We start from the raw sequence: 24150 nt of genomic DNA, 5'->3' as shown, positions 1-24150 counted from the left end.
AATCTTTATCACCAAAGATTTAAAACAAAAAAATGATAAGCATAAAAACAACTTAAAATCTTTTAAAATGCAAAGTTTCACGGGCTGCTGAGCATTTCATCACTTTTTTTTAGTCATATACCAGAAAGACCAAGAGTGTCTTCATATTAGGTCGACTGCATGTGAAAACTTTCAAAGCTTTATTGTCAGTATAAAAATACAATTGTGTGGACTAATGTCAAATAAGTATACAGCTATTGAAATGCCCATGTGATTTAGCAATGCATGAAATGTCAGTTAATAATTTGACTTACATTGAAATTTGAAAGAATGTTAAAGAGATTACTGCTTCTTTTCTTTTTCATAATGCCTTAGATTTTCTGTATGATATATCTCAAGTTTCTTTTGTAGGAGTCTAAACGCCGGCTGAGTTACTTTTTAGATGTATATCTGTTTCCTCAAGAAGACTTAGCTTTAAATGCAGCTGTCCTCATGTGGCCTAGGAAAATTAATCCTGTCTTTGATGAAAATGATGAGGTAAATATATTTTTGGTATGTATTTTGATTTCTGACATTTTAAGCATAGTGTACACATTTAATTTGCATACCTACTTGCCATCTAACTTTAAGAACTTCATGTGTCAGTACATGAAAAGGAAACATTTATGGCCTTGCTGATTTAGGAATGGCTTTTAGGCTTAAGTCACAGGGTTTGGTAAGTATGGGGCTAACTTTAAAGACATCAGAACAATTATCTAAATTAATAATAGTAAGAATTAAACTAAGTGCTTTCCATTTATAAAATCACCAAATATTCATACAATCCAAGATGTCCCTATTTCCACCATTTTATAGAAGAAAACAATGAAATTCAAGCAAGTTAAATAGCTTCTTCAATATCACAGATATCAGGGATAGCAGATTCAGGATTTTTATACCAGACTAAAAGAAGTTCAAAGATTTTTTATAATTTTTTTATTAGAATATATTCATTATATGGCAGGGATTCATAGTGACAATTCCAATTAGGCTTGTATTGTACATTAGTTACATTATCCTCATCATCTTTTCCCCTTAACCCCTTCCCTGCTCCCCTTAAAGCAATTGCAAGAGGTTTCTTATTTTTTTATTTTTATTTTTATTTTTTTTTTCATTTTTCTTTTATTATTCATATGTGCATACAAGGCTTGGTTCATTTCTCCCCCCTGCCCCCACCCCCTCCCTTACCACCCACTCCTCCCCCTCCCTCTCCAATACCCAGCAGAAACTATTTTGCCCTTATTTCTAATTTTGTTGTAGAGAGAGTATAAGCAATAATAGGAAGGAACAAGGGTTTTTGCTGGTTGAGATAAGGATAGCTATACAGGGCATTGACTCACATTGATTTCCTGTGCGTGGGTGTTACCTTCTAGGTTAATTCTTTTTGATCTAATCTTTTCTCTAGTACCTGTTCCCCTTTTCCTATTGGCCTCAGTTGCTTTAAGGTATCTGCTTTAGTTTCTCTGCGTTAAGGGCAACAAATGCTAGCTAGTTTTTTAGGTGTCTTACCTATCCTCACCCCTCCCTTGTGTGCTCTCGCTTTTATCATGTGCTCATAGTCCAATCCCCTTGTTGTGTTTGCCCTTGATCTAATGTCTGCATATGAGGGAGAACATAAGATTTTTGGTCTTTTGGGCCAGGCTAACCTCACTCAGAATGATGTTCTCCAATTCCATCCATTTACCAGCAAATGATAACATTTCGTTGTTCGTCATGGCTGCATAAAATTCCATTGTGTATAGATACCACATTTTGCAAGAGGTTTCTTAATTCTATTTCATATAGGTATATGAAGTCTGTCAACCATATACTGTCACCTTAATCTCCTTCATTGACCCACCTCCCTCCCACTAGTACCCCTTCACACACTGTACCTATTTTACAGTCCTGTTTTTTGTTATTAATATTTAAGTTGATGTTCAAAGGGGTGTCTCGATGTATGCCCACAGTAATTCAGAATTTGAAAAAGTCTTAATACATACCAGTTTGTCACTGAGTGCTAGTGGCTCATGCCTGTAATCCTAGCTACTTGGGAGGTTGAGATTGGGAGAGTCAAGGTTCAAGGCCAGCCCAGGGAAATAGTTTGCAAGACCCCATCTATAAAATAACCAGAGCAAAATGGATTGGAGTCATGGCTCAAGTGGTAGAGTGCTTGTTTTCCAACCATGAAGCCCTGAGTCCAAACTTTAGCCCTACCCTCTCCGAAAGAAAAAAATCTCAATTTTTTTTTACCCTATATTGGAAGGTAAAATGAAATAGTAGTGAAAAGCATGGGCTTCAATAATATATACCCAAGTTCTAATCTAGACTTTGTCTTTTGCGATTTTGTGACCTTGGATATGCCCCTTGACTTCCATAAGCCTCAATTTCTTCATCTCTGAAATAAAAATAATAATGCCTATGGTAATGTAGGTAAGGTAAGTATTTGCTCAATAAATAGTTGATACACAGATGGCACACAGGAATTTTCAGGTATTGGGGAGTCTTGGTCCGCTCTGAGATTGAAAGCAGAGGCGGACTCAAGCAGCAGAAGTCAGAAAGATTTTATTTGTAGAGAAGAGAAGAGAAAGGCTGCATGGGGCATGCAGCGGTACTCAGAAACTAGTGGTCCGTTGGCCAGGTTGGAAATTGGGTTTTATAGCCTTTTTAAAAAATTGCTCGAAGGCAGAGATGTCTCTCTGGTGCAGACATTTCCTGGGAAGGAAAAGTGTCTCCTTGGCTAATTATCACCTTTTGGGACCTACTGCAGTCTGTCCTTAAAGTCCCCTCTTTCAATGATCACCCTAACTGCTGTTAGGAATAGGGACAACAAAATCTATTCAGTGACTGCTTCTTGATGATGGGGCAATGAAGGGTCCTGCAGCATCAGGGCTGACCACGAGAGGGGTTATTGCGGGGACTGTGATGGTAGGTCATTTTATCTCCATCAGGGGCGTCTGTAGTTTGATGGATTCTAGGCGAGAAGAAACAAACTTGACAAGTTTAAAATGTAAGGCCCAAACACAAATAAGAGAATAATGGCAACTATAGGCCCCAGAAAGGGTAGGAACCAAGTCCTGGAGGGGAGCCAGGATTATTTTTGGTCCCATACTTGTGTAGGTACCCAAGTTTTGAAGGACTGTTCTTGAAGCTACTTGGCCTGTTGGAGAATGTAATCTGCACGTTCCTCTATAATGCCTGAAGTGTTTATATATGTGCAACAGGAAGTATTGGTGATAGCACATATGCCTCCTTATTTAGCCAAAAGCAAATCTAGGGCCAGGCGGTGGTCCCATGATCATACAGGCAAGGGATGACAAAGACCTTTGCATGTCCTCAATGGCAAGGCCTGCCTGGTCAGAGGTGCCGTCTACTACTTTGGTTAGGATTTTTGCAGTGACATGATTGGTAATCGCCCCATAGCTGACTCCAGCAAGGGCCACAATCAATGCTGTTATCCCTAAAACTATTAGAGTAATCTCCCTTGAGTTTAAAATTTCCTCTAGGTTGTGTGGGGTATAAACTGTCAGGGGCCAGTTTAGGATAAATTTTTGAGCTTCAGGCACTAGAAGGCTAACTGCAGCGACTGGCCATCCCTTGGCTATCTGATCTAATTCTTTACTTAAGTAGCCTACTGGCCGGGGAGTGGTGCCCCAGAGCTGAGTCACCACACCCAAGGCCAGTCCTCCCTTTTCATAGACATATAATTGAAACTTGTCCTGTACTGGGAGACCCAGGGCTGGAGCTGTCATAAGGGCCTTTTTTTAACTGGTGGAATGCATTTTCTGACTTGTCATCCCATTCAATAAAAGACTGGGGATCCTTCTGTGCTTTCTTAAGGATCTGATATAAGGGTCTCACTAGGTCTGCATATCCTGGGATCCAAATTCTATAGTATCCTATCACCCTCAAAAAGGCCTTCGATTATTTTAGAGTTTTAGGTAGAGGAAACATCAGGATTGAATGAATTTTATCTTCTCCTAATGCCCTTATTTCTTTCTCTAGAACAAGACCTAAATATGTAACCCTTGACTGATACAACCTGACTTTTTCTTTAGAGATTTTTTAACCTTTATCTGCCAGGAAGTTTAGTAGGGATTCAGTAGCTCGTGAAATGACAGGCTCAGCTGCAGAGGAGGAGCTCATCTACATATTGTAGCAGAGTACTTTGTGGATATTGCCACTCTGCCAAGTCTTGGGTTAGAGCTAACCCAAAGAGATAGGGGCTATCTCTGAATCCCTGGGGGAGGACAGTCCAAGTGACCTGTCTGCCTTTCATGTGGGGTCCTCTAAGGCAAATACAGGTTGACTTTTAGGATGTAAAAGAATGCGAATAAGGCATCCTTTATGTCCAGGATAGAGGAATAAGCAGTGCTTGGGGGTATTTGGGCTAAAAGCATATGGGGACTTGGAACTACAGGTGGAGAGGCAGTACTGCTTTATTGATCAGGCAGAGATCTTGGACTAGCCTCCATTTGTTAGGTCCCTTCCTGACACCGAGAGGAATATAGGGGCTGGAGCATTCTGTTAGCAGTCCCTGTCTCTTTAAGTCTTTAATAATGGGAATTAGTCCCTCTTTAACTTCCGGTTATAAAGGATATTGGTTTTGATGGGGAAACCAAGAGGGGTCCTTGAGATGAATTGGGACTGGGACCACCATTCATGCCCATCCCACAATATGTCCATCCGTCCACACCGTGGGTTCTACTTGTTCCTTTATCAGGGGCAAGCCAAAGTACTCCCCTGGGGATAAAAGGGGCTGTACCCCCAATTTATCTATTTATTTATTTTCTTTATTCATTTATTCATATGTGCATACATTGTTTGGGTCATTTCTCCCCTTAGCTCTCTCCCCACCCTCTCCCCCCACCACACACACCCCTCGCTTCTAGGCAGAACCTGTTCTGCCCTTTTCTCCAATTTTGTTGAAGAGTAGACACAATCAACAATAAGAAAGGCAAAGCATTTTTGCTAGTTGATATAAGGATACCTATACAGAGAGATTCCTATCATTGCTTCCATGCATAAGTGTATTACAACCCGAATTGATTCATCTCTACCGACCTCTTTCTTCACTACTTCCCAGTCACCTTTTCATATTGACCTCTGTCATTTTAAGGTTACTGTATTAGCTCCTCTGCAGTGGGCACATCAAACACTTTCAAGTTTTGAGTTTCCTACCTTTCCCTATTCCTCATACCTGTTTTGGTGCCAGTACCATGCTGTTTTTATTGCTATTGCTTTGTAATATAGTTTGAAATTGAGTATTGTGATACCTCCAGCATTGTTCTTTTTGCTGAGTATTGCCTTGGCTATTCGTAGTCTCTGTGTTTCCAAATGAATTTTAGGGTAGATTTTTCAATCTCTGTGATGAATGTCATTGGGATTTTGATGGGAATTGCATTTAAACATGTAGATTGCTTTTGGTAGTATAGCCATTTTTACTATGTTGATTCTACCAATCCATGAGCACGGGAGATCTTTCCATCTTCTGTAGTCTTCCTTGATCTCCTTCTTCAGGGGTTTGTAGTTCTCCTTGTAGAGGTCATTCACATCTTTTGTTAAGTTTACTCCTAGGTATTTGATTTTTTTGAGGCTATTGTAAATGGATTTGTCTCCATATATTCTTTCTCAATTTGTTCACTGTTGGTGTATAGAAAAGCAAATGATTTTTGTAAGTTGATTTTGTATCCTGCTACCTTGCTGTAGCTGTTTATAGTGTCTAGGAGTTTTTGGGTAGAATTTAAGGTATACGATTATAATGTCTGCAAATAGGGATATTTTGACAGTTTCTTTACCTATTTCTATTCTTTTTATTTCTTCTACTGCCTAATTGCTCTGGCTAGGAATTCCAGGACTATGTTGAATAGGAGAGGGGATAGTGGGCACCCTTGTCTCGTTCCTGATTTTAGGGGAAATGGTTTCAGTTTTTCTCCATTAAGTATAACATTGACTGTAGGTTTGTCATATATAGCCTTTATAAAGTTGATGTACTTTCCTTCTATTCCTAGTTTTCTTAGAGCTTTTATCATGAAGTGGTGTTGGATCTTATCAAAGGCTTTTTCTGCATCTATTGAGATGATCAAGTGGTTTTTGTCTTTGCTTCTATTAATGTCCTATATTACATTTATAGATTTGCGTTTGTTGAACTACCCCTGCATCCCTGGCGTGAAGCCGACTTGGTCATGATGAATGATCTTTCTGACGTGTTGTTGGATTCAGTTTGCCATTATTTTATTGAGGATTTTTGCATGGATGTTCATTAAGGAGATTGTCCTATAGTTCTCCTTTTTGGAGGTGTCTTTGTCTGGTTTTAGGATGAGTGTAATACTGGCTTTATAGAATGAGTTAGGCAGTGTTCCTTCCCTATCTATTTCGTGGAAAATTTAAGGAGAGTTGGTATTAGTTCTTCTTTAAAGTTCTGATAGAATTCAGCCAAGAATCCATCAGGTCCTGGACTTTTCTTTTTTGGGAGACTTTATTGCTGCTTCACTTTCATTTTGTGTTATAGATCTATTCAGGTGATTAATATTCTTTCAATTCAATTTTGGATGGTCATAAGTATCTAGAAATTTGTTCATTTCTTCAAGATTTTCAAATTTATTGGAATAACAGTTCTCAAAGTAGTCTCTGATGATTCCTTGGATTTCCATGGTGTTTGCTGTTATCTCCCCTTTTGCATTTCTGATTTTACTGATTTGGGTTTTTTTCTCTCCTCATTTTAGTCAGGTTTGCCAGGGGTCTGTCAATCTTGTTTATTTTTTTCAAAGAACCAGCTTTTTGTTTCATTGATTCTTCGTATGGTTTTTTGTTTGTTTGTTTCTATTTCATTAATTTTGGCCCTTATTTTTATAATTTCTATCCTTCTGCTTGTTTTGGGTTTTGCTTGTTCTTGTTTTTCCAGGAGTTTGAGATGTAGCATTAGGTCATTGATTTGATCTTTCTATCCTTTTAATATATGCACTCATGGTTATAAATTTTCCACTTATGACTGCTTTTGCTGTGTCCCATAGGTTTTGGTAGGTCGTGTTTTCATTTTCATTAACTTCCAGGAACCTTTTAATTTCCTCTTTTATTTCATCAATGACTCACTGATCATTGAGCAATATGTTGTTCAACTTCCAATTGTTTGCATTTTTTCTGCTGTTGTTTTTGTTGTTGAGTTCTGGTTTTAATGCATTGTGATCAGTTAGAATGCATGGGATTATTTCTATTTTCTTATATTTGTTGAAGCTTGCTTTGTGCCCTAAGATATGATTTATTTTGGGGAAAGTTACATGGGCTGCTGAGAAGAACATATGCTGTGCAGAAGTTGGATGAAATATTCTGTAGACATCAACTAGGTTCATTTGATGTATGGTGTGATTTAGTTTTAGAATTTCTTTATTGATTTTTTGTTTGGATGACCTATCTATTGGTGATGGGGGGTATTAAAGTCTCCCACTACCACTGTGTTGGAGTCTATTTTTGCTTTTAGGTCCTTCAGAGTATGTTTGATGAAATTGGGCGCACTGACGTTGGGTGTATATAGGTTGATAATTTTTACTTTCTTTTGATGTATTTCTCCTTTTATTAGTATGGAGTGTCCTTCTCTATCTTGTTTGATCAATGTCAGTTTGACGTTTACTTTGTCCAAGATAAGTATTGCTACTTCTGCCTGTTTTAGGGGCCATTGGCTTGGTAAATCTTCTTCCAGCCTTTCACCCTATGCTAGTGCTTGTTTCTGTCAATGAGATGGGTCTCCTGTAAACAACAGATTGTTGGATCTTCCTTTTTAATCCAATTTGCCAAATGGTGTCTTTTGATGGGGTTGTTAAGTCCATTAACATTCAGTGTTAATATTGATAGGTATGTGGTGATTCCTGTCATTTAGTTGTTTTTGTTGTTTGATTGTGTGCAGCTGAATCAATGTTACTCTCTGATTCCTTGTCTTTTCTTCTCCTGTGGTTTAGCACTGCCTGTCCTCTCATAGTCTTTTTTTGCTTTCATTTTCTGTGTGCAAAATTCCTTGGAAAATCTTTTGTAGTGGTGGCTTGGTGGTCATATATTGTTTTAGTTTCCACTTATTGTGGAAGACTTTTATTGCTCCATCTATTTTGATGATAGTTTTGCTGGGTAGAGTATCCTAGGGTTGAAGTTATTTTCATTCAGTGCCCAGAATACCTCACTCCATGCCCTTCTAGCTTTTAAGGCTTCTGTTGAGAAATCTGCCATGATTTTGATGGGTTTACCTTTGTATGTTATTTGTTTTTTCTGTCTTACAGCCTTCAATATTCTTTCTCTATTCTCTGTACTTGTTTTAATGATAATACATCGTGGGGTAGTTCTATTTTGGTCAAGTCCATTTGGTGTCCTGGAGGCTTCTTGTACCTGAATGGGCATAACGTTCTCTAGATTTGGGAAATTTTCTGTTTTTATTTTATTGAATATATTACGAATCCCTTTTGCTTGTACCTCTTCTTCTTCTTCAATGCCCATGTTTCTCAGGTTTCATCTTTTGATGGAGTTGGTGAGTTCTTGCATATTCCTCTCACAGGTCTTGAGTTGTTTGACAAATTGCTCTTTGGTTTTTCCTTTAATTTTCATTTTATCTTCAAGTTCTGAGATTCTACCTTCCACTTGTTCTAGTCTGCTAGAGTGGCCTTCCATTGTGTTTTGTGTTTCTGTTTCATTCTTTTTTCTGAGGTTTTTCCATATCATGTGTCACTTCCTCTTTAATATTGTCTATTTTCATCTTTAATTCATTTACTTATCTATTTATAGTATTCTGTGTTTCATTTTGGTGTTTATTTAGGGTTCCTATGAGTTCATTTATTTGTTTCTGTGTCTTCTTGTACTCTTTGTTTTTAGTGTCTTGAAATTTCTTGAGTGCCTCTTGTATGTTTTGGTTAACCATGTCTAGTAACATCTCTGTAAAATTCTCAGTGATTACTTGCAGGATTTCTTCTTTGAGGATGTTCTCATGGACAACGTTGGGTTCCTTGGCATCATTTATCTTTGTTTTTTGGAGTCTGGAACTGGGTATCCATTTTCTTCAGTTCCCTCTGAATCCTGTATTAAATTATTTTTGGGGGGGAGAATGGTTTCCATCCCTTTTTCATCTTCCCATCACTCCTCTTGGTACTGTGTAGCTATGTTCTTGATAAACTAGTTGTGGTTTCAGTCACCTGTTTTCTTTCCCTTGGTTTAATTTTGTTTTGTGGCTGTATTAGGTTTTTAGCTAAGTGTATGTGTGCTATTTCTGTCCCTGGTCTGGGTATAATTTAGTATTAACTAATTCACAATAATAAAACTAACAACAACAACAACAAAAACCAAAGAAATCAATGGGAAGAGAGGAACAAACAAATAAGAAACAAAACAAACAAAAATACTCCAGGTTCAGAAACAATATAATTTCTGTTTTAGTTTAAGTTCTGGTGTTACTCCTGCAGCATCCAGTCCTGGTGTTGGTATTTAAGCAGAAGCTCTGTCGTTGTCTCACCAGGTGGCTGGGTAATTTTTTTTTTTCCTTCTGTCTTTCAGCAGTAGCTGCTTGGCCACTTCCTCCCTCAGTGAGGTGTGGCAGTTTAAGTTTGAGTGCTGTCCTCAGGTTCAGGAGATCAGCTCTGTGGTTCACCAGCTTTCCTGCTTTGGAGTTGGCTTTTTGCTGAGCTTGTTTCCTGGGGGCTTGTTTCTTTGCCTCACCCCCTTTCTCTGGTGCAAGGTCAGTGATCTGTCAGCTGGCCTCCTGCTGTCAGTGTGTTGTGATGGTTTGCTGTTTGTTTTTCAATTTTACAGAGCCATTTGACTTTGGGTGTTGCTCACTGGTTCAGGAGATGAGCTTTGTGGTCTGTTACCTGCCCTACTTCGGGCAGTGGCTTATCACCTGCCCGCTGTTAGCCTTCCTGCCTTTCCAGCCATTTGTTTACTCATAGTTCACGGGGAGATTAGTTTCTTGCCCCTCCCGCCTTCTCAGGTGTGCTTTCAGAGTTCCCACCCCCTGCTGTTTGTTGCTTATTGTTCAGTTTTTTGGGGTTTTTTTTGCTGGGGGAGGGTCAGTCTGCCTAGGGGGCTATGCTGATTTATCCCAGGGGTGGCTGGGAGAATACCATGTGATGCTTGAAGCTCACCTCTTTTGTCTACTGAATCTCTCACAAGCAGGTTTGGAGCTGGTGGCTGGTGGCAGCAGCAGCCCTCCTGTTTTCTCAGTGTAATGTGGCATGGAGAAGCTTTCTATGGGCTAGGGGTTCAGTATTGATTCTCCTTGGTGCTTTATTTCCACCAAGTGTGGCTCCATCATCTCAGCAAGGTTTTTGATTCATGGAGCTCATGCTGTCTGCTTCTGTACCCTAGTCACCATCTTGGATTCTCCTGTACCCCCAATTTAGATAGAAGGTCTTGCCCTAGCAGAGGAGTAGGGATTTCTGGGACAATTAAAAAGGAGTGACAGAAGTGGAAATCTCCCCAGGAGCAGGCTAGAGGCTAAGTGAAATAATGCTTTAGGGGCTGACCTGATATACCCTGAACAGTAATTTTCTTGGAGGACCTGGGTCCAGGAAAGAAAGGAATAGCTGAAATGCTGGCTCCAGTATCAATAAGGAGGCTGACCTTGTGCTTTTCAATAGTAAGTATCTCCTGGGGCTCCTCTGCTTTTATGGTGGTCACAGGAATCTGGATGGAAGGCCCTGGGACCCATCATTGGCTGGGAGACTCTGGCCTTGGTTCTCTTGGGAACCGAGGACAGTGTGCCTTCCAGTGATTTCCCTGGCAAATGGGGCAGCATCCTGGAGGTGGGTTCCTCTGGAGGCAGTCCCTCCTAAAATGGCCTGCCTTTCCACATTGAAAACATGTCCTTGGGTTTGGACTCTGCCCAGGAGAAACCTCTCTGAGTGCTGTAATCAGAGCCTCCTGCCATGTATCCTTTCTCTTTTCCCTCTCCAGGTCCTTCTTTTCTTTTTCTAAGTCTCTATTATAGTATACAGTTGTGGCTACATGGACCAATTGGTCTTGATGTCTGCTCCCTTCAGCCACCAGCTTTCTACAAATATCTGTGTCTGACTGTGTTAGAAATTTGTCTTTTAGAACAATCTCCTCCTCCTGTGACTCTGTTACAATGTTGGTATGCCTTTGTAAAGCATCCTTAAGTCTCTGTAGGAATGCTACCAGGGTTTCTAAGGGTCCTTGCTGTACAGCCATGACTTGGGAGTAATTAAGGGGTTTTACCTTGGCTCTCCTTAGACCCTCAAGAATGCAGTGGATGAAGTGGTTACAGGTCCATTCATCCTTGTCATTTTCAGGGTCCCCCTTAGTATCATACCTAGGCACTGCCTGATCTCCTGTAGGAATTGGGAATTGCGATTCCCTTTTAAGTATCCAGTATCTCTGTCTTTATTTCCCCTTCCCCTCCTCCTCCTCTAAGGGTCCAGTCTCAGATAGGCCTATAGGGCCACATTCATTTAAGTGATAATCGTCCCTAGCTTTGGCTGCCTGATCTAGTACTCACTGTTTCTCCATGGAAGTTAGGGTCTAAGATAATAATAGCATTACATCCTTCCAGCTCAGTTCAAAGTTTTGGCTGACTTCTCTGAATGCCTGGATGTACTGATCTGGGTCTTCTGTGTAATATCTTAAGTCTTTTTTTATTTCTTTAAGTTTACTTAATCTAAAAGGCCTGTGAGCCCTATCCCCTCCAGGAATTAACTGGAGGGGGTAGAGTCCTGTGGGACAATATGTCGGGGTGTGAGGTAGTTGGGTAAGGGGGAAGAGGGGAAGCTGATGGGGCACCAACCAATCTCCTCAGGGTGGAACATATCCCCTGTGGCTCCCCTGGAGATTTGATTTCTGTCACGGGGGAAGTCCCCTTTGACATTGTTGGGGGCCTTTGGGCATTAGATTTTTTTTTTTTTAGGTTTTGCATACTCAAGGGAGTTTGGGGGCTTTTTGTAAAGGGTCACCATGGTCTGCCAGCCATGGTGGGTGCTCAGCCATTCTGGGTGGTTTCTTAGGAAAAAGAGAAGTTGAACATATGGGACTTCAGTCCATTTCCCCTCCTTTCTAACAGAACGTATCTAATTGAAGAATGGTATTTTAATTAATGCTCCCCTCTTCTGGCCATTTTTCCTGGTCTCCCAGAGGATATTGTGGCCAGGCCTGGGTGCAGTAAAGCTTGAGTCACTTTCATTGAAGACTTTCTGGATCAAAGTCTTTCCAGTGTTTTAGTAAGCAGGCAAGGGTGGATCCTTCCAGGATCCTGGAAGCTTGATTCCTCATCTAAAAAGGGAAGCAAGGGAAAATTGATCATCTTAACAGGGGTTTTCTCCTTTTACCTATGCATCCCCAGGTGAGGAGATCTTCTACATGGGAGAGGGCATCCCTCTCTCCTGTGCTCTCTCACTACTGCCACCTGTGGCTAAGGTCACGGGGAAGACATTTAGGTACATCTGGCTGTAGTCACCCTGCCAGAGTGACCCTGATCAATTTTTTCTTGCCTGTTTGTCTTATTTTGCCTGTTTGCCTTGTGACCCAGGTACCTGGTTCTCCTCTATGAACTGAAGGCTTGTAATTTAAAAACAACTCTATCAATGAGGGGCTCTATAGTAACCAAGAGGGCTTGCATGGCCAGAGGGAGGACCCCTGTGGAGGTGTGGATGGGGACTCTTAATGAGGTAGACTTTTGTCCCCCTATATATCCTGTGAGACATATATTTTCTATGAAAAGAAAGGGAGCATCTGAAGCCTTTTTTTTGGTAAAGGGATGAAAAACAGAAGACCTTTGAGGTCTCTGTTGCCTTAACTCCCCCTCCCCCACCCAGCACAGACCACAGGACCCTGCTTAACCAGATCAACCAGATGCCTAACAAAAACAATTAAGCCCAAGTTAGAGAGTAGCATTTCTTTCTGGTGTACTCAACTGAAACTGGGCTGTAGACGAGACATGGGAGCTCTTGAGGACAAAGTCTAAGGATGAGGTTTTGAATGGGGGATGTAGGGATCTCTCCCAGACTCAGCTGAAGAAGGAAGCTCACTGCTGTTTAGGACAAAGGGGGAGGCCACTCACCCTGATCTACTTGGGAAAGAAGAAGGAGAAGCTGAAGATTGGGGGAAACACATGAGGGATTATTAGTTGTCATTGCTGTCCAGGTCAATCCCACCAGAGGCAATACTGAAGCACTGGAAGCAAGAGGTGACCTCCATTCTTGGGCCACCAGAACTGTGAAGAAAGTGTAGAGATCTGATTGTCTTTTGCCACAGACATGGCTGGACGGGTCTGATACTTAGCCACCTTTGGAGCTTTAGGGCAGGAAGTTGTATCTTCAGTCTTCAGGTGTCACTGGGGAGTTGCCCCAGCCACAGCACCCTTATAGCTTGAAGAGAAACTCTCCTTTTCTAGCTGTTTTCAGACCTCCTCCTTAATGGGTCAGATCTGAAAGGGAGAGAGTTTAAGGAGGGAGGGAGCTGAGACTTGAGAGGGAAAAAAGCCTCAGTGCACTGAAGTTTTAGCTCTGTCCACGTAGCATTGGCTGTCCAGTATAAGTCCCTGGCTGCCCCAGATTTCTTGGGTTGCCTGCCTTAACAACTGTAGAGGGCTCAGAGCTTTTTCCCCAGGTTTCTGAGACAGAAACCCTCCTTAGCGGGAGAGGGAGAAGAGGAGAGAGAAAGAGAGAGAGTGAGAGAAAGTGTTGACCTTAGAGATCCACTGTTGCTAAGCTGTAGTGGGCGGGGGGGGGGGGGGGGGGGTTGTGCTCCTAGAGGACAGACTCTATTGGAGTGCCAGATGATCATGGCCCCTTCCTAGGCAGTCCCCTCCAGTTTGGTGCAACCTGTACCAACCTCAGGTGAAGAAGAAGTGTCCCTTTGTAGGTTGCCAGATGATACACAGATGACACACAGGAATTTGGGGTGTTGAAGGTTCTTGGTCCACTCTGAGATTGAAAGCAGAGGTGGACTCAAGCAGCAAAGGTCAGAAAGATTTTATTTGTAGAGAAGAGAAGAGAAAGACTGCATGGGGGTATGCAGCGGGACTCGGAAACAGGTGGTCCTGTGGGTCAGGTTGGAAATTGGGTTTAATAACCTTTTTTTTTTTTTTTTAATTGCCTGAGGGCAGAGATGTCTCTCTGGTGCAAACAGACATTTCCTGGGAAGGATAAGTGTCTCCTTGGCTAATTATCACCTTTTGGGACCTCCTGAAGTCCTAGACTTTGTCTTTTGCTATTTTGTGACCTTCGATATACTTGTTGACTTCCATAAACCTCAATTTCTTCATCTCTGAAATAAAAATAATAATGCCTATAGTAATGTAGGTAAGGAATGTAACTGCTCAATAAATAGTAGCTTTTATTATTATCTCAAAATCTGCCAAAAATTGAAGTTTCTCATTAATAAATGAGTTGTGAAAGTCACTTTGGAGATCTAAGAAAATTTTACTGTATGACTTATTCTTTGCATTTTTATATCAGTCACTAAACACAATGTTTATTTTTGTATTTATTTTTCTCTTATGGCTTTAAATACTATATAAAGCATTTATATTTCTTACTTGATAACTCTTTGCTTTGTGCTACAATAATTAACATAATTAGTTGTCTTTTAAAAAGCTCATTGAAAATGCTAAGCGTAAAAGAGAAAACGAACTAATAGCCAAGCGAGAGAAACTGATTTTGGAAATAGAAAAGGAATCACGCCGCATGGAAGAGTTTACAGAATTTGCAGAGCTGGAACGCATGCAACAGGTCTGAGAAATGTTTAAAGCAATAGCTAATGCCAGCCCATAGTTAATATAGGACACATTAGCATAAACTTTAAGATGTAGAAAAATATATATTTACTATGCCAAAGATTTGCTTAACTCTTAAGACTGATACTTTCTTCTTTTTTTTTTTCCCCCCACTCATGTTTTCCCATTCACAATGCAGACCAGGCATACGGCCTGGGCTGAGGTGCATATTGGGTAGATTTACTTTGCCTCCTCTTTCTATACAGTGTAAGAACACAGCTGTAGTAAGCACCAGGAGGCCAAGACTGATACTTTCTATGCATCCTTTTTGTGACTTAGTTTTCTATTTGTAGAGTAGATATAATCATGTCTTTTGTTTTCTATCACAGTGATATTGTGAAGTTAATATTTAAAGTTGCTATAAGAATATACCTATGCAATATCATACAATTTTATTTTTATAACATTACTTGGATATTTCTTGAGATGGAAATATTTGCTTTCAGTATGTGACAGATGTAAGACAACTACAAAAACATATTCAGGATTCTGAAGAAGCAGTTCAGTTTATTAATAAAGAAGAGGAACTTTTCAAATGGGAATTGACAAAATATCCTGAACTGGATAAATTAAAAGTTAACATTGAGCCCTATCAGAAGTTTTTTAATTTTGTTTTAAAGTGGCAACGAACAGAAAAACGGTAATTTCTGGTAATGTAATAAAAAATTTAGCAAATGATGTAAAAGAATATGTAAAATGTAAGTTTTTTGGTTAGAGGTTTAAAAGTAGGATTTAATTCATTCACTTGAATGAATATTTGGTCCTCACCAAATACTGTATAGAAGATCCAAATAGCTAATATAATACCTAACCTTATTAATATAATTTTTGAAGTATCATTTTTGTTTTCCAGAGTCAATTCACTTTTTATATAATTAATTAATTTGAATACTATTTCCACCCCAAACTAGAAGTATAGGGCATGTGTTTTCTTTGGATAGCCTTAGTCACCCATTTATAATTTGGTACATATTTTAGCACATGCAGTGTAGCTCTACCTGTGTGACTGAGAAAAAGTCCTTAACTGCTCTTGCCATCACTTTTCTCTATTACAAAAAGGAGGGATCTAGCCTAAAGATTCTCCAAGTCCCCTCCACAATCCAGAAGTCTGAGCTTAATATTTTTTTCTTTTAATTCAGGTGGATGGATGGAGGGTTTTTGGATCTAAATGGGGAAAGCATGGAAGCTGATGTAGATGAATTTTCCCGAGAAATTTTTAAGACACTGAAATTTTTCCAAACAAAGCAAAAGAAAGAATTACAAGAAAAAAGAAAGGCAGCAAGAAAACGATCCCTGGTAGAAGAGAAATTTGAAGAAGAAGCAAAAGAGAATCCTACAATTACTATGTGCACTACAGTAATGGAGCAGATAAAGGTTTTTAAGGTATAACCATATTTAATGGCATTTAAATATACATATCTTCTTAGCTTTGTGCTGTATATTATATAAATCCATCCTCTGATCTTATACTTTGTGTATAACAGTATGTAAAATGGGTTTGCTGAGCATCTATCCAGTCTTATCATCAGTAGGCATCTGACTGAATATATCATCTCTCTGGCCATAAGAATTTGTTCAGGAATAAGCTTGTAACACAAACTGGGCCGATGAGATTTCTCCTTGTAATTTTTTAAACTGACTCTGGGAAAGAAACCTCTTTTCTTCTATTCACAAGTTGTAAGGATATGAGGTGTGAGCTCCCTGTAGCGGCAGGGTAATCGGTTTGGGTTGAGAAAATAACATTGGTACTTAAAGAAAAGAGGAAATAAAGGGAGACCTGGTTATGCTCATTTCCTAAGCCTGGAAATTGAGGAACATGAGGAATTTATCTCTGCCTTCTTTGACTTTGAGAAAGCAAGGCAATAGTGTCTTCTTTCCTTTGTCAACGAATTACATTTCTGTCACTTGTAATCAAAGGAGTGTGGCGTAAGGATGATATTGAGAAATAATCAGAAAACCATAAGATTTAAAAATCCTCTGTTCTGCCTCAGCCTTTGTCAAGCTCTGACTCACTCCTACTTTCTATTCCAGGCATGGGGATTGTGGAAAAGGTGAGGGATCAGCAATGGAAGGGAGTGGAGAGAGCACACAGAGGGACCTTTCCCTTTTGGTCTTTTTAGTCACATTTTATTGCATGCCTGACCTTTTGGTGTCTCAATCCTACATCTCTAGCCTCTCATCATGAATCACCTCTATCAATGGTGGTTGTGTTGGCAAGGCTAATTAAGTGGTGACTAGCGGCCACATTTGGAGCAGTTCAGATGTGGAAACATGAGGGCAAAAGTTCCTCTGACCAAGAAAGGCACTGGAAGCTTACTGAGACCTACTATAGGATATTGAATACTTCCTGAAAATGACATCCAATTAACATATGGAAAACAGGCAGACTACACTATTATTTATTGTTACTATAGTCAGTTTTCTATTCCCATAGGAAAATATCTGAGATAATCAACTTAAAAAGAATAAGTACCCTTTGCTGGAAGCGAATTTGATATTGGGTAATGTAGGTTGACTGCTTTCATAGATGAAAAAAATTGTTACACACCTATAGTTGTAATAACTTTACTGTTAGTTTACTGTTTTTCTTTTGTAGTTAGCTGGTATTTTTTAATAGCTTTATTAAAAATTTACAGATTTGCTTAACCATAACCACTATCTAATTTTTGAACATCTTCATAATTCTAAAAATTAAGCCCATAGACATTAGTAGTCAATCTCCATTCCCTCTTCTTCCTAGGCTATGAGAACTACAGTCTATTTTCTGTGTTTACAAATTTACCTATTCTGGACATTCATATAGATGGGATCATGCAATATGTAACCTCTGTGACTAACTTCTTCCACTTAGCATGTTTTAAGATTCATCCATGTTGCCACATGTATTAGTACTTCATTTTTATTGATGATTCATATTTTATTGTATGGATATATTACATCTTGTTTATCCATTCATCAGTTGATAGACATTTGCCTGGAAACAAAACTGTTTCTATTTTAGCTATTACAGATAATACTGCCATGACTATTTCTGTACAATACAAATATATGTGTGGATATACCTAAGGGTAGAATTGCAGGGTCACATGGTCATTTTATGTTTAACTTTTTTGTTTTTTGGTACTGGGGTTTGACACTTAGGAATCTGTACCTGCTAGGCAGGTATTCATTCCACCACTTGAGTCATACCTCCAGCCCTTTTTGCTCTGGCTATTTTTAAGATAGGGTCTCACTTTTTCCCCAGTGTGGCCTAGACTGTGATCCTCCCAGTCTCAACCTCCCATATAGCTTTGGATGACAGGTTCATATCACTACGCCCAGCTATTGGTTGAGATGGGATCTTGCTAACTTTTTGCCTGGATTAGCCCTGAACTGCCATCCTCCTGATCTCAGCCTCCTAAGTAGCTAGGATTACAGATGTGAGCCACCAGCATCTGGCCTATGTTTAAACTTTTGAAGAATTGTTGGAGAGTCTTACAAAGTGGCAGTGTGAGGGTTCCAATTTATCCATATGCTAGCTATGTCCATCTTTTTGATTATTGCCATCCGACTAGGTGTGAGGTAGTATCTTATTTTTTGATTTGCATTTATGCGATGGATAATGTTCTTGAGCAACTTTTCACGTGCTTATTGTCCATTTTTGTATGCCTTCTTTGGAGAAATGCCCTAGTCTGATTTTTTGCCCAGTTTTTAAACTAGACTACCTGTCTCTTATTGAATTGTAGGTATCTCTTATATATTGTAGATATAAGTTTCCTATAGGATTGATGATTTGCTAAAATTTTTCTACTGTTTTGTGAGTTATCCTTTCATTTTTTGATAGTGTTCTTTGAAGCACAAAAGTTTTTAATTTTGATAATGTCCCATTTTATATATCTTTTCTTGCACTTTTGGTGTGATAGCTAAGAAATGATTACCTAATCTGTTAATATTTATACCTATGTTTTCTTCTAAGAGTTTTATACTTTAATTATTATATTGAGTTCTTTGATCAATTTTGACTTAATTTTTGCATGTTTTATGAGATGGGGGTAGGATATATGGTTATCTAGTTGTCCCTGTACCATTTGTTAAAAAGGTTATTTTTCCTCCATTGAATTGTCTTGGTACCTTTTTTGAAAATCAGTTGACTGTGTGCGAGAGGATTTACCCTGGACTCTTAATTTTATTCCATAGATAGATATGTCTGTTTTATGGTGGTATCATACTGTCTTGATTACTCTAAGTTCATAGTATGTTTGAAATTGGAAAATGTGAGTCCTCCAACTTTGTTCTTTTAAAAAATTGTTTTGACTATTCCAAGTTTCCTATATGGTCATGGGAATTTTACAATCTGCCTGTCAATTTATGCAAAAAAGACAGTGGGGTTTATATAAAGATTGCATTAAATCTATAGATCAATTTGTACATCATTACCATCTTAACCTTATTAAGTCTTCCAGTATGTAAGCATGAGATATCTTTCCATTGATTTAGGTATTCTTTAATTTTTAAAAATAAATTTGTAATTTTTACTGTATAAGTTTTACACTTCTTTTGTTAAATTATTACTAAGTATTTTATTCTTGATGCTATGGTACATGTGACTTTTTTCCTTATTTTCATTTTGAATTGCTTATTGCTAGTTTATAGAAATATAATCAATTTTTGTGTATTGATCTTTGTTTCCTGTAACCTTACTTAATTAGTTTATTAGGTTTTTCACTTTTTAAAAAGAATTCCTTAGGATTCTCTATATAAAGTCATACCATCTAAAATAGATAGTTTTACTTCTTATTCTCCAACATAGATGCTTTTTTTCTTCCTGTTAAAGTGGCTTGGATAGTGACATTAGATAGGATTTTCTAGCACAATATTTTTATTGCTCAGATCACTCAAATTAACTTTTGGCCATGATTTTTTATCTAGTAGGTAATTTCACTAATGAAATTGAACAATTTTGCATGCATAGGACTACTATAAATGGAATAAAATTAAATCTGGAAAATGTTTTCCTGGCACAGAGTATTTTTTTATGTTTTAAAGGGCAAGAATAAATAAGACGTGGTTCTTCTACCTCAGGGAGAACAATTGTGGTGAGAGAAATAAGCTTTGAACAACTAGTACAAGGCAGAATGAAGACATTCTTAGGTAGAGGTATCAGTATCCTGTGAGCAAATAGAGTCAGGAGTAGTTGTTTGAAGAACAGGTAAGGCTTTACTAAGGAGGTAGATCAGAAGTACAAGCGTGATGTTCCTGGCCTGTGAATTGGATAGGGAAGAGTGAAATTAAGTATTCTTTTCTTAACACATTTTTGCTATCTAATACTTGAAGACTATGTGCAACATATATACAAGTTATGAAGTATGATAAGAAAATGAATGTCCATGAACTCATTCCTCTTTCCCAGAATTAGACTGCCAATTCTGTTGTTTCCTTTTGTGTATTCCTTCCCTATTTTATCCCCAGAGTTCCTCTTAAAGATAGATATATTTACAAACTCTGTGTTGTAATTCCTTTGCTTTTTTGTTTTATCGTATTTGAATGTAACAGTTTATAAAAATGTAACACTCAACCAGCCATGGTGGTACACATCTGTAATCCCAGCTCTCAGAAGGCAAGGCAGGAGGATTGGGCTACATAGCAAGATCCTGTTTCAAATCCCTAGCCCCAAACATAAATATCATCCATTTGTAGATTTCTGTGAGTTTTTTTTTCACTCAACATTATATTTCTGTATGGTTTGTGTGTGAAATAGCCCCCCAAAAAGGCTTGGTGACTACATGGTGGATCCAATCAATGAGAAGTGATTGGATCATGAGGATGGTAACTTTCATCAAAGGGTTAATCCACTTAGGAGTTCATACTAAATGGGCTATTAGGAGGTGGAGCCTGACTGGGGAAAGTAGGTCACTGGGGCATCTTCTTTGTTTGCTTGTTTGGCAGCACTGGGGTTTGAACTCACAGCCAAGTGTTTGCTAGACAGGTGCTGTATCACTTAAGCCATGCCCCTAGCCTTTTTTGCCTTAGTTATTTTTCACACAGGGTCTCATGCATTTTGCCTGGGTCAACCGTGGACCACAGTCCCCCTACCTATGATCTCCCAGGTAGCAGAGATAACAGGCATTTGCTACCATGTTCAGCTTTTTGTTGTTGTTGTTGAGATTGGGGGGAGGAGGGGGTCTCACTAACTTTTTGCTGGGCTGACCTTGAGCCATGATCCTCCCCTACCCCCATGTCTGCCTTCCTAGTAGCTAGAATTACCACCTTGCCCTTCTGGGGGCATGTTTTGCCCTGGTCCCTTTCTGTCTTTCTCTGAAATGAACACCATTCCCCCTCTATGCCCTACAGCCATCATATTCTATCTCACTTTAGGTCCAAAGCAATGGAACCACCTAACCATTGACTGGAAGCTCTAAAACCATGAACCGAAATAAATCCTCTCTTTTAAATAGTTTTTCTCAGGTATTTTTCACAGTGACAAAGCTAAGACAGTTTTTAAGACTTATCCACATTCTTGGGTATAACTGTAGTTCCTTTGCTTTTGCTACTGCTGTACATTATTCCTTAATTTATTCATTTTCCTATTTATAGTCATATGGAATGTTTCCTTTCCCCCTTTTTGGCTATTATTAGTACTACTTTTTTCAGCTTTATTGAGGCATAATTACAAATAAATTATATAAATTTAAGGTACTACAATGCAACGATTTTATATATGTATATATTATGAAATGATCATTACAATCAAGGTAGTTAACACATTTATCACCTCGCATAGTTGCAATTTTTTTAAATTATGAGAACATTTAAAATTTACTGTCATCAGATTCCATCCTTCCCTCCCTTTGTGGTTCTGGAGATCAAATCCAAGGCCTTGTGCATGTTAGACAGGCACTCTGCCACTGAGTTATATCTCCAACCCTTATTTCTTTGAGACAGCATCAAGGCTGACCTTGAACTATCAATCTTCTTGCCTCCACCTTGTGAATGCATAAATCCTCTATTTATGCTATCTATAGCCCTGAGATGATGGCATGAGTCACCATCCCCAGCTGTTGTTTCAGGAGGAGGTCTCCCTAACCTTTTGCTTGGGCTGGCCTACAACCCTGATCCTCCTGATCTCTGTCTCCTGAGTAGCTGGAATTATAGATGTAAGCCACTGTACCTGGTTTCTATTTTTAATTTTTTTAGGAACTTTTCTCCATAATAGTTGTACCAATTTACATACCCACAAAAAGTGCACAAGAGTCCTCACCAACACTTGCTTCTTGTATTTTTAACTATTCTAAAAGGTACATGATACCTCATTTTGATTTTAATTTGTATTTTCCTTATGATGAGTGAGTGATGTTGATGACATTTTCATATAGCTATAGCACTTTCATTTATAGCCTTGTGTCCTGGTATACATGGGCAAGAGTTTCTCTGGGGCATATGCCCAGGGCTGAGACTGCTGAGTATAAAAATATGTGGTTATTCAGCTTTACCAGAAAATGCCAAATTGTCAATTTAAACTCCCACCAAGCCCATGTCTTCACATCATCAGATTTCATAATTTTTTGCCAGTCTAGTAAACATAAAATTATATCAATGTGGGTTTTAATGTACATTTCTCCATTTTCTAACAGTCTATATCATAATCTCATATTTTATTCATTAAACAGTTATTGACTGACAGTTCTATACCTAGTAATATTTGGTATGCTTGATTGAGATGTATCAGCAATGAAAATCCTTGTCCTCATAGAACTTACATTCTATTTGCCTTTCATATTTCTTTTTTTTTTTTTTCTGTAAAGTTCCTGTTTATGCCTTTTGACTCTTTCAGGAGTTGGTTTCTTCAGTTGTTGTTCCTGTTTCTTTTTTTGTTGACTTATGGGATTTTTTATAATCTAGATAATAACCCCTTGACACGCATGACATGGGATACATCTCTATTTATTTAACATTGTTTAATAAAATTATATAATTTCTCCCAAGTAGCTTTACATAGCTTTCATTTGATTATCCCCACATACAAATTTTTTGTTGCTGTTACTATCGTAAATGTATATTTTTGTTAATTATGTCTTTAGCTGTGGCTACAGAGTTTCTATATACTAAATTCTATTTAATATTTTTATATAAATTTAATAGCTACTGAGCAGTAACATTTTTATTTTTTCACATCTAGTCTTCATATTTTTGGAAATACTAGGGTTTGAATAGGGCTTCATGCTTGCTAGGCAAGTGCTCTACTACTTGACCCATACCTCCAACCCTAATCCATATATTTTAATTTGTGTAAATTTCTTGATTGGTTGGGACACTCAATATAATGTTGATTTTAAGAAGTAACAATGGATATTCTTATCTTGTTACTTTAAATTTTATATTATTTTGAGCAATACATATTTAAAATAAAGTAACATAAAAACATAAGGTGGTTAAAAACTGTAGATCTCACTCAGCAGAGAATAAGCATTTTACATTTTGGCATTTTGATAAAGGTATTTTCCCCATTCATATATGTGTGTATTTGTGACTATATATTATATCATGCTACATATTTCTACATATAGTATCTAACAACTTAGAATTTCTAAAATACCACAGCTTTAATTACCATAGTTTTATCATTTGCTTCAATATTTTGTAGATAATTTATCCCTCATTATTTTTTACTTTTATAATTTCTTGGCTGTTTTTACATGCTTATTTATGTACATGAGCTTTAAAATCATTTTGTTAATTTTTTTCGTTTTCCAAATCCAATTGAGATTTTGATTATACTCATATAAATATATTAAATAATTTAAAGAAATGTAACTTTCATGTTATCAAGTCTTCATCTACAGAATCTATGTGTATGAAAGTCAAGTGACATTATTGTTTATATTTTTACCATTAGGAGTATATTCCTACTGTCTCCATTCTATGCAATCCAGGAATGAGAACTCGTCACTGGAAACAGATGTCAGAAATTGTTGGCTTTGACTTGACTCCAGACTCTGGAACTACATTGAGAAAAGTTTTAAAATTAAACCTTACACCATACTTAGAAAAATTTGAAGTGATAAGTGCAGGTGCAAGCAAGGTAAGCATGAATATTAACCAAAATACTTTACTTGATGAGTTTGTTAATCTCATAATTATAGTTTTATGGCAGTTGAATGTGTACAGTATTGGATAGCAATAGTAGTAGTTGGAGGGGAAATTAATAGAGACCACTCTTTTTACTCCACATAAAGCGTGTGCTTGCTTTTTTGAAATCTAGGCTATCGTTCCTTTGGCCTCTTCCTAATTCTGCCACATTCTGATATGGTTGGATGATATGCTTGTATCAGTACATAATTATTCCATTAAGAGTTCTGGTGGGCTCTCTCCAGCTGTACAAGATGCTGAAAGGGAAGAAAGCCACAGGTGTGGGAGGGTGA

At 38.2% G+C, this 24150-nt stretch overlaps 1 protein-coding gene and 1 non-coding gene across 2 annotated transcripts in view; one reads left to right on the top strand and one right to left on the bottom strand.

Moving 5' to 3' along the window:
• The window catches only part of Dnah12 (dynein axonemal heavy chain 12), a 201843-nt gene that overhangs the window by 35878 nt on the left and 141815 nt on the right, over nt 1-24150 (top strand). Inside the window, exons 15-19 of the mRNA XM_074044013.1 lie at nt 391-516; nt 14574-14708; nt 15199-15392; nt 15892-16135; nt 23625-23810. Coding sequence (XP_073900114.1) covers nt 391-516; nt 14574-14708; nt 15199-15392; nt 15892-16135; nt 23625-23810 — 885 coding nt within the window. The remainder of the gene's footprint in view (nt 1-390; nt 517-14573; nt 14709-15198; nt 15393-15891; nt 16136-23624; nt 23811-24150) is intronic.
• LOC141413209 (small nucleolar RNA SNORA51) lies at nt 14867-14993 on the bottom strand. Its single transcript, XR_012438017.1, has one exon. It is a non-coding gene; the product is annotated as a small nucleolar RNA SNORA51 (small nucleolar RNA).

Source organism: Castor canadensis, chromosome 10, assembly GCF_047511655.1.
Source record: "Castor canadensis chromosome 10, mCasCan1.hap1v2, whole genome shotgun sequence".
NCBI classification, from domain to species: domain Eukaryota; kingdom Metazoa; phylum Chordata; class Mammalia; order Rodentia; family Castoridae; genus Castor; species Castor canadensis.
This window is presented reverse-complemented; position numbering and strand designations above follow the sequence as displayed.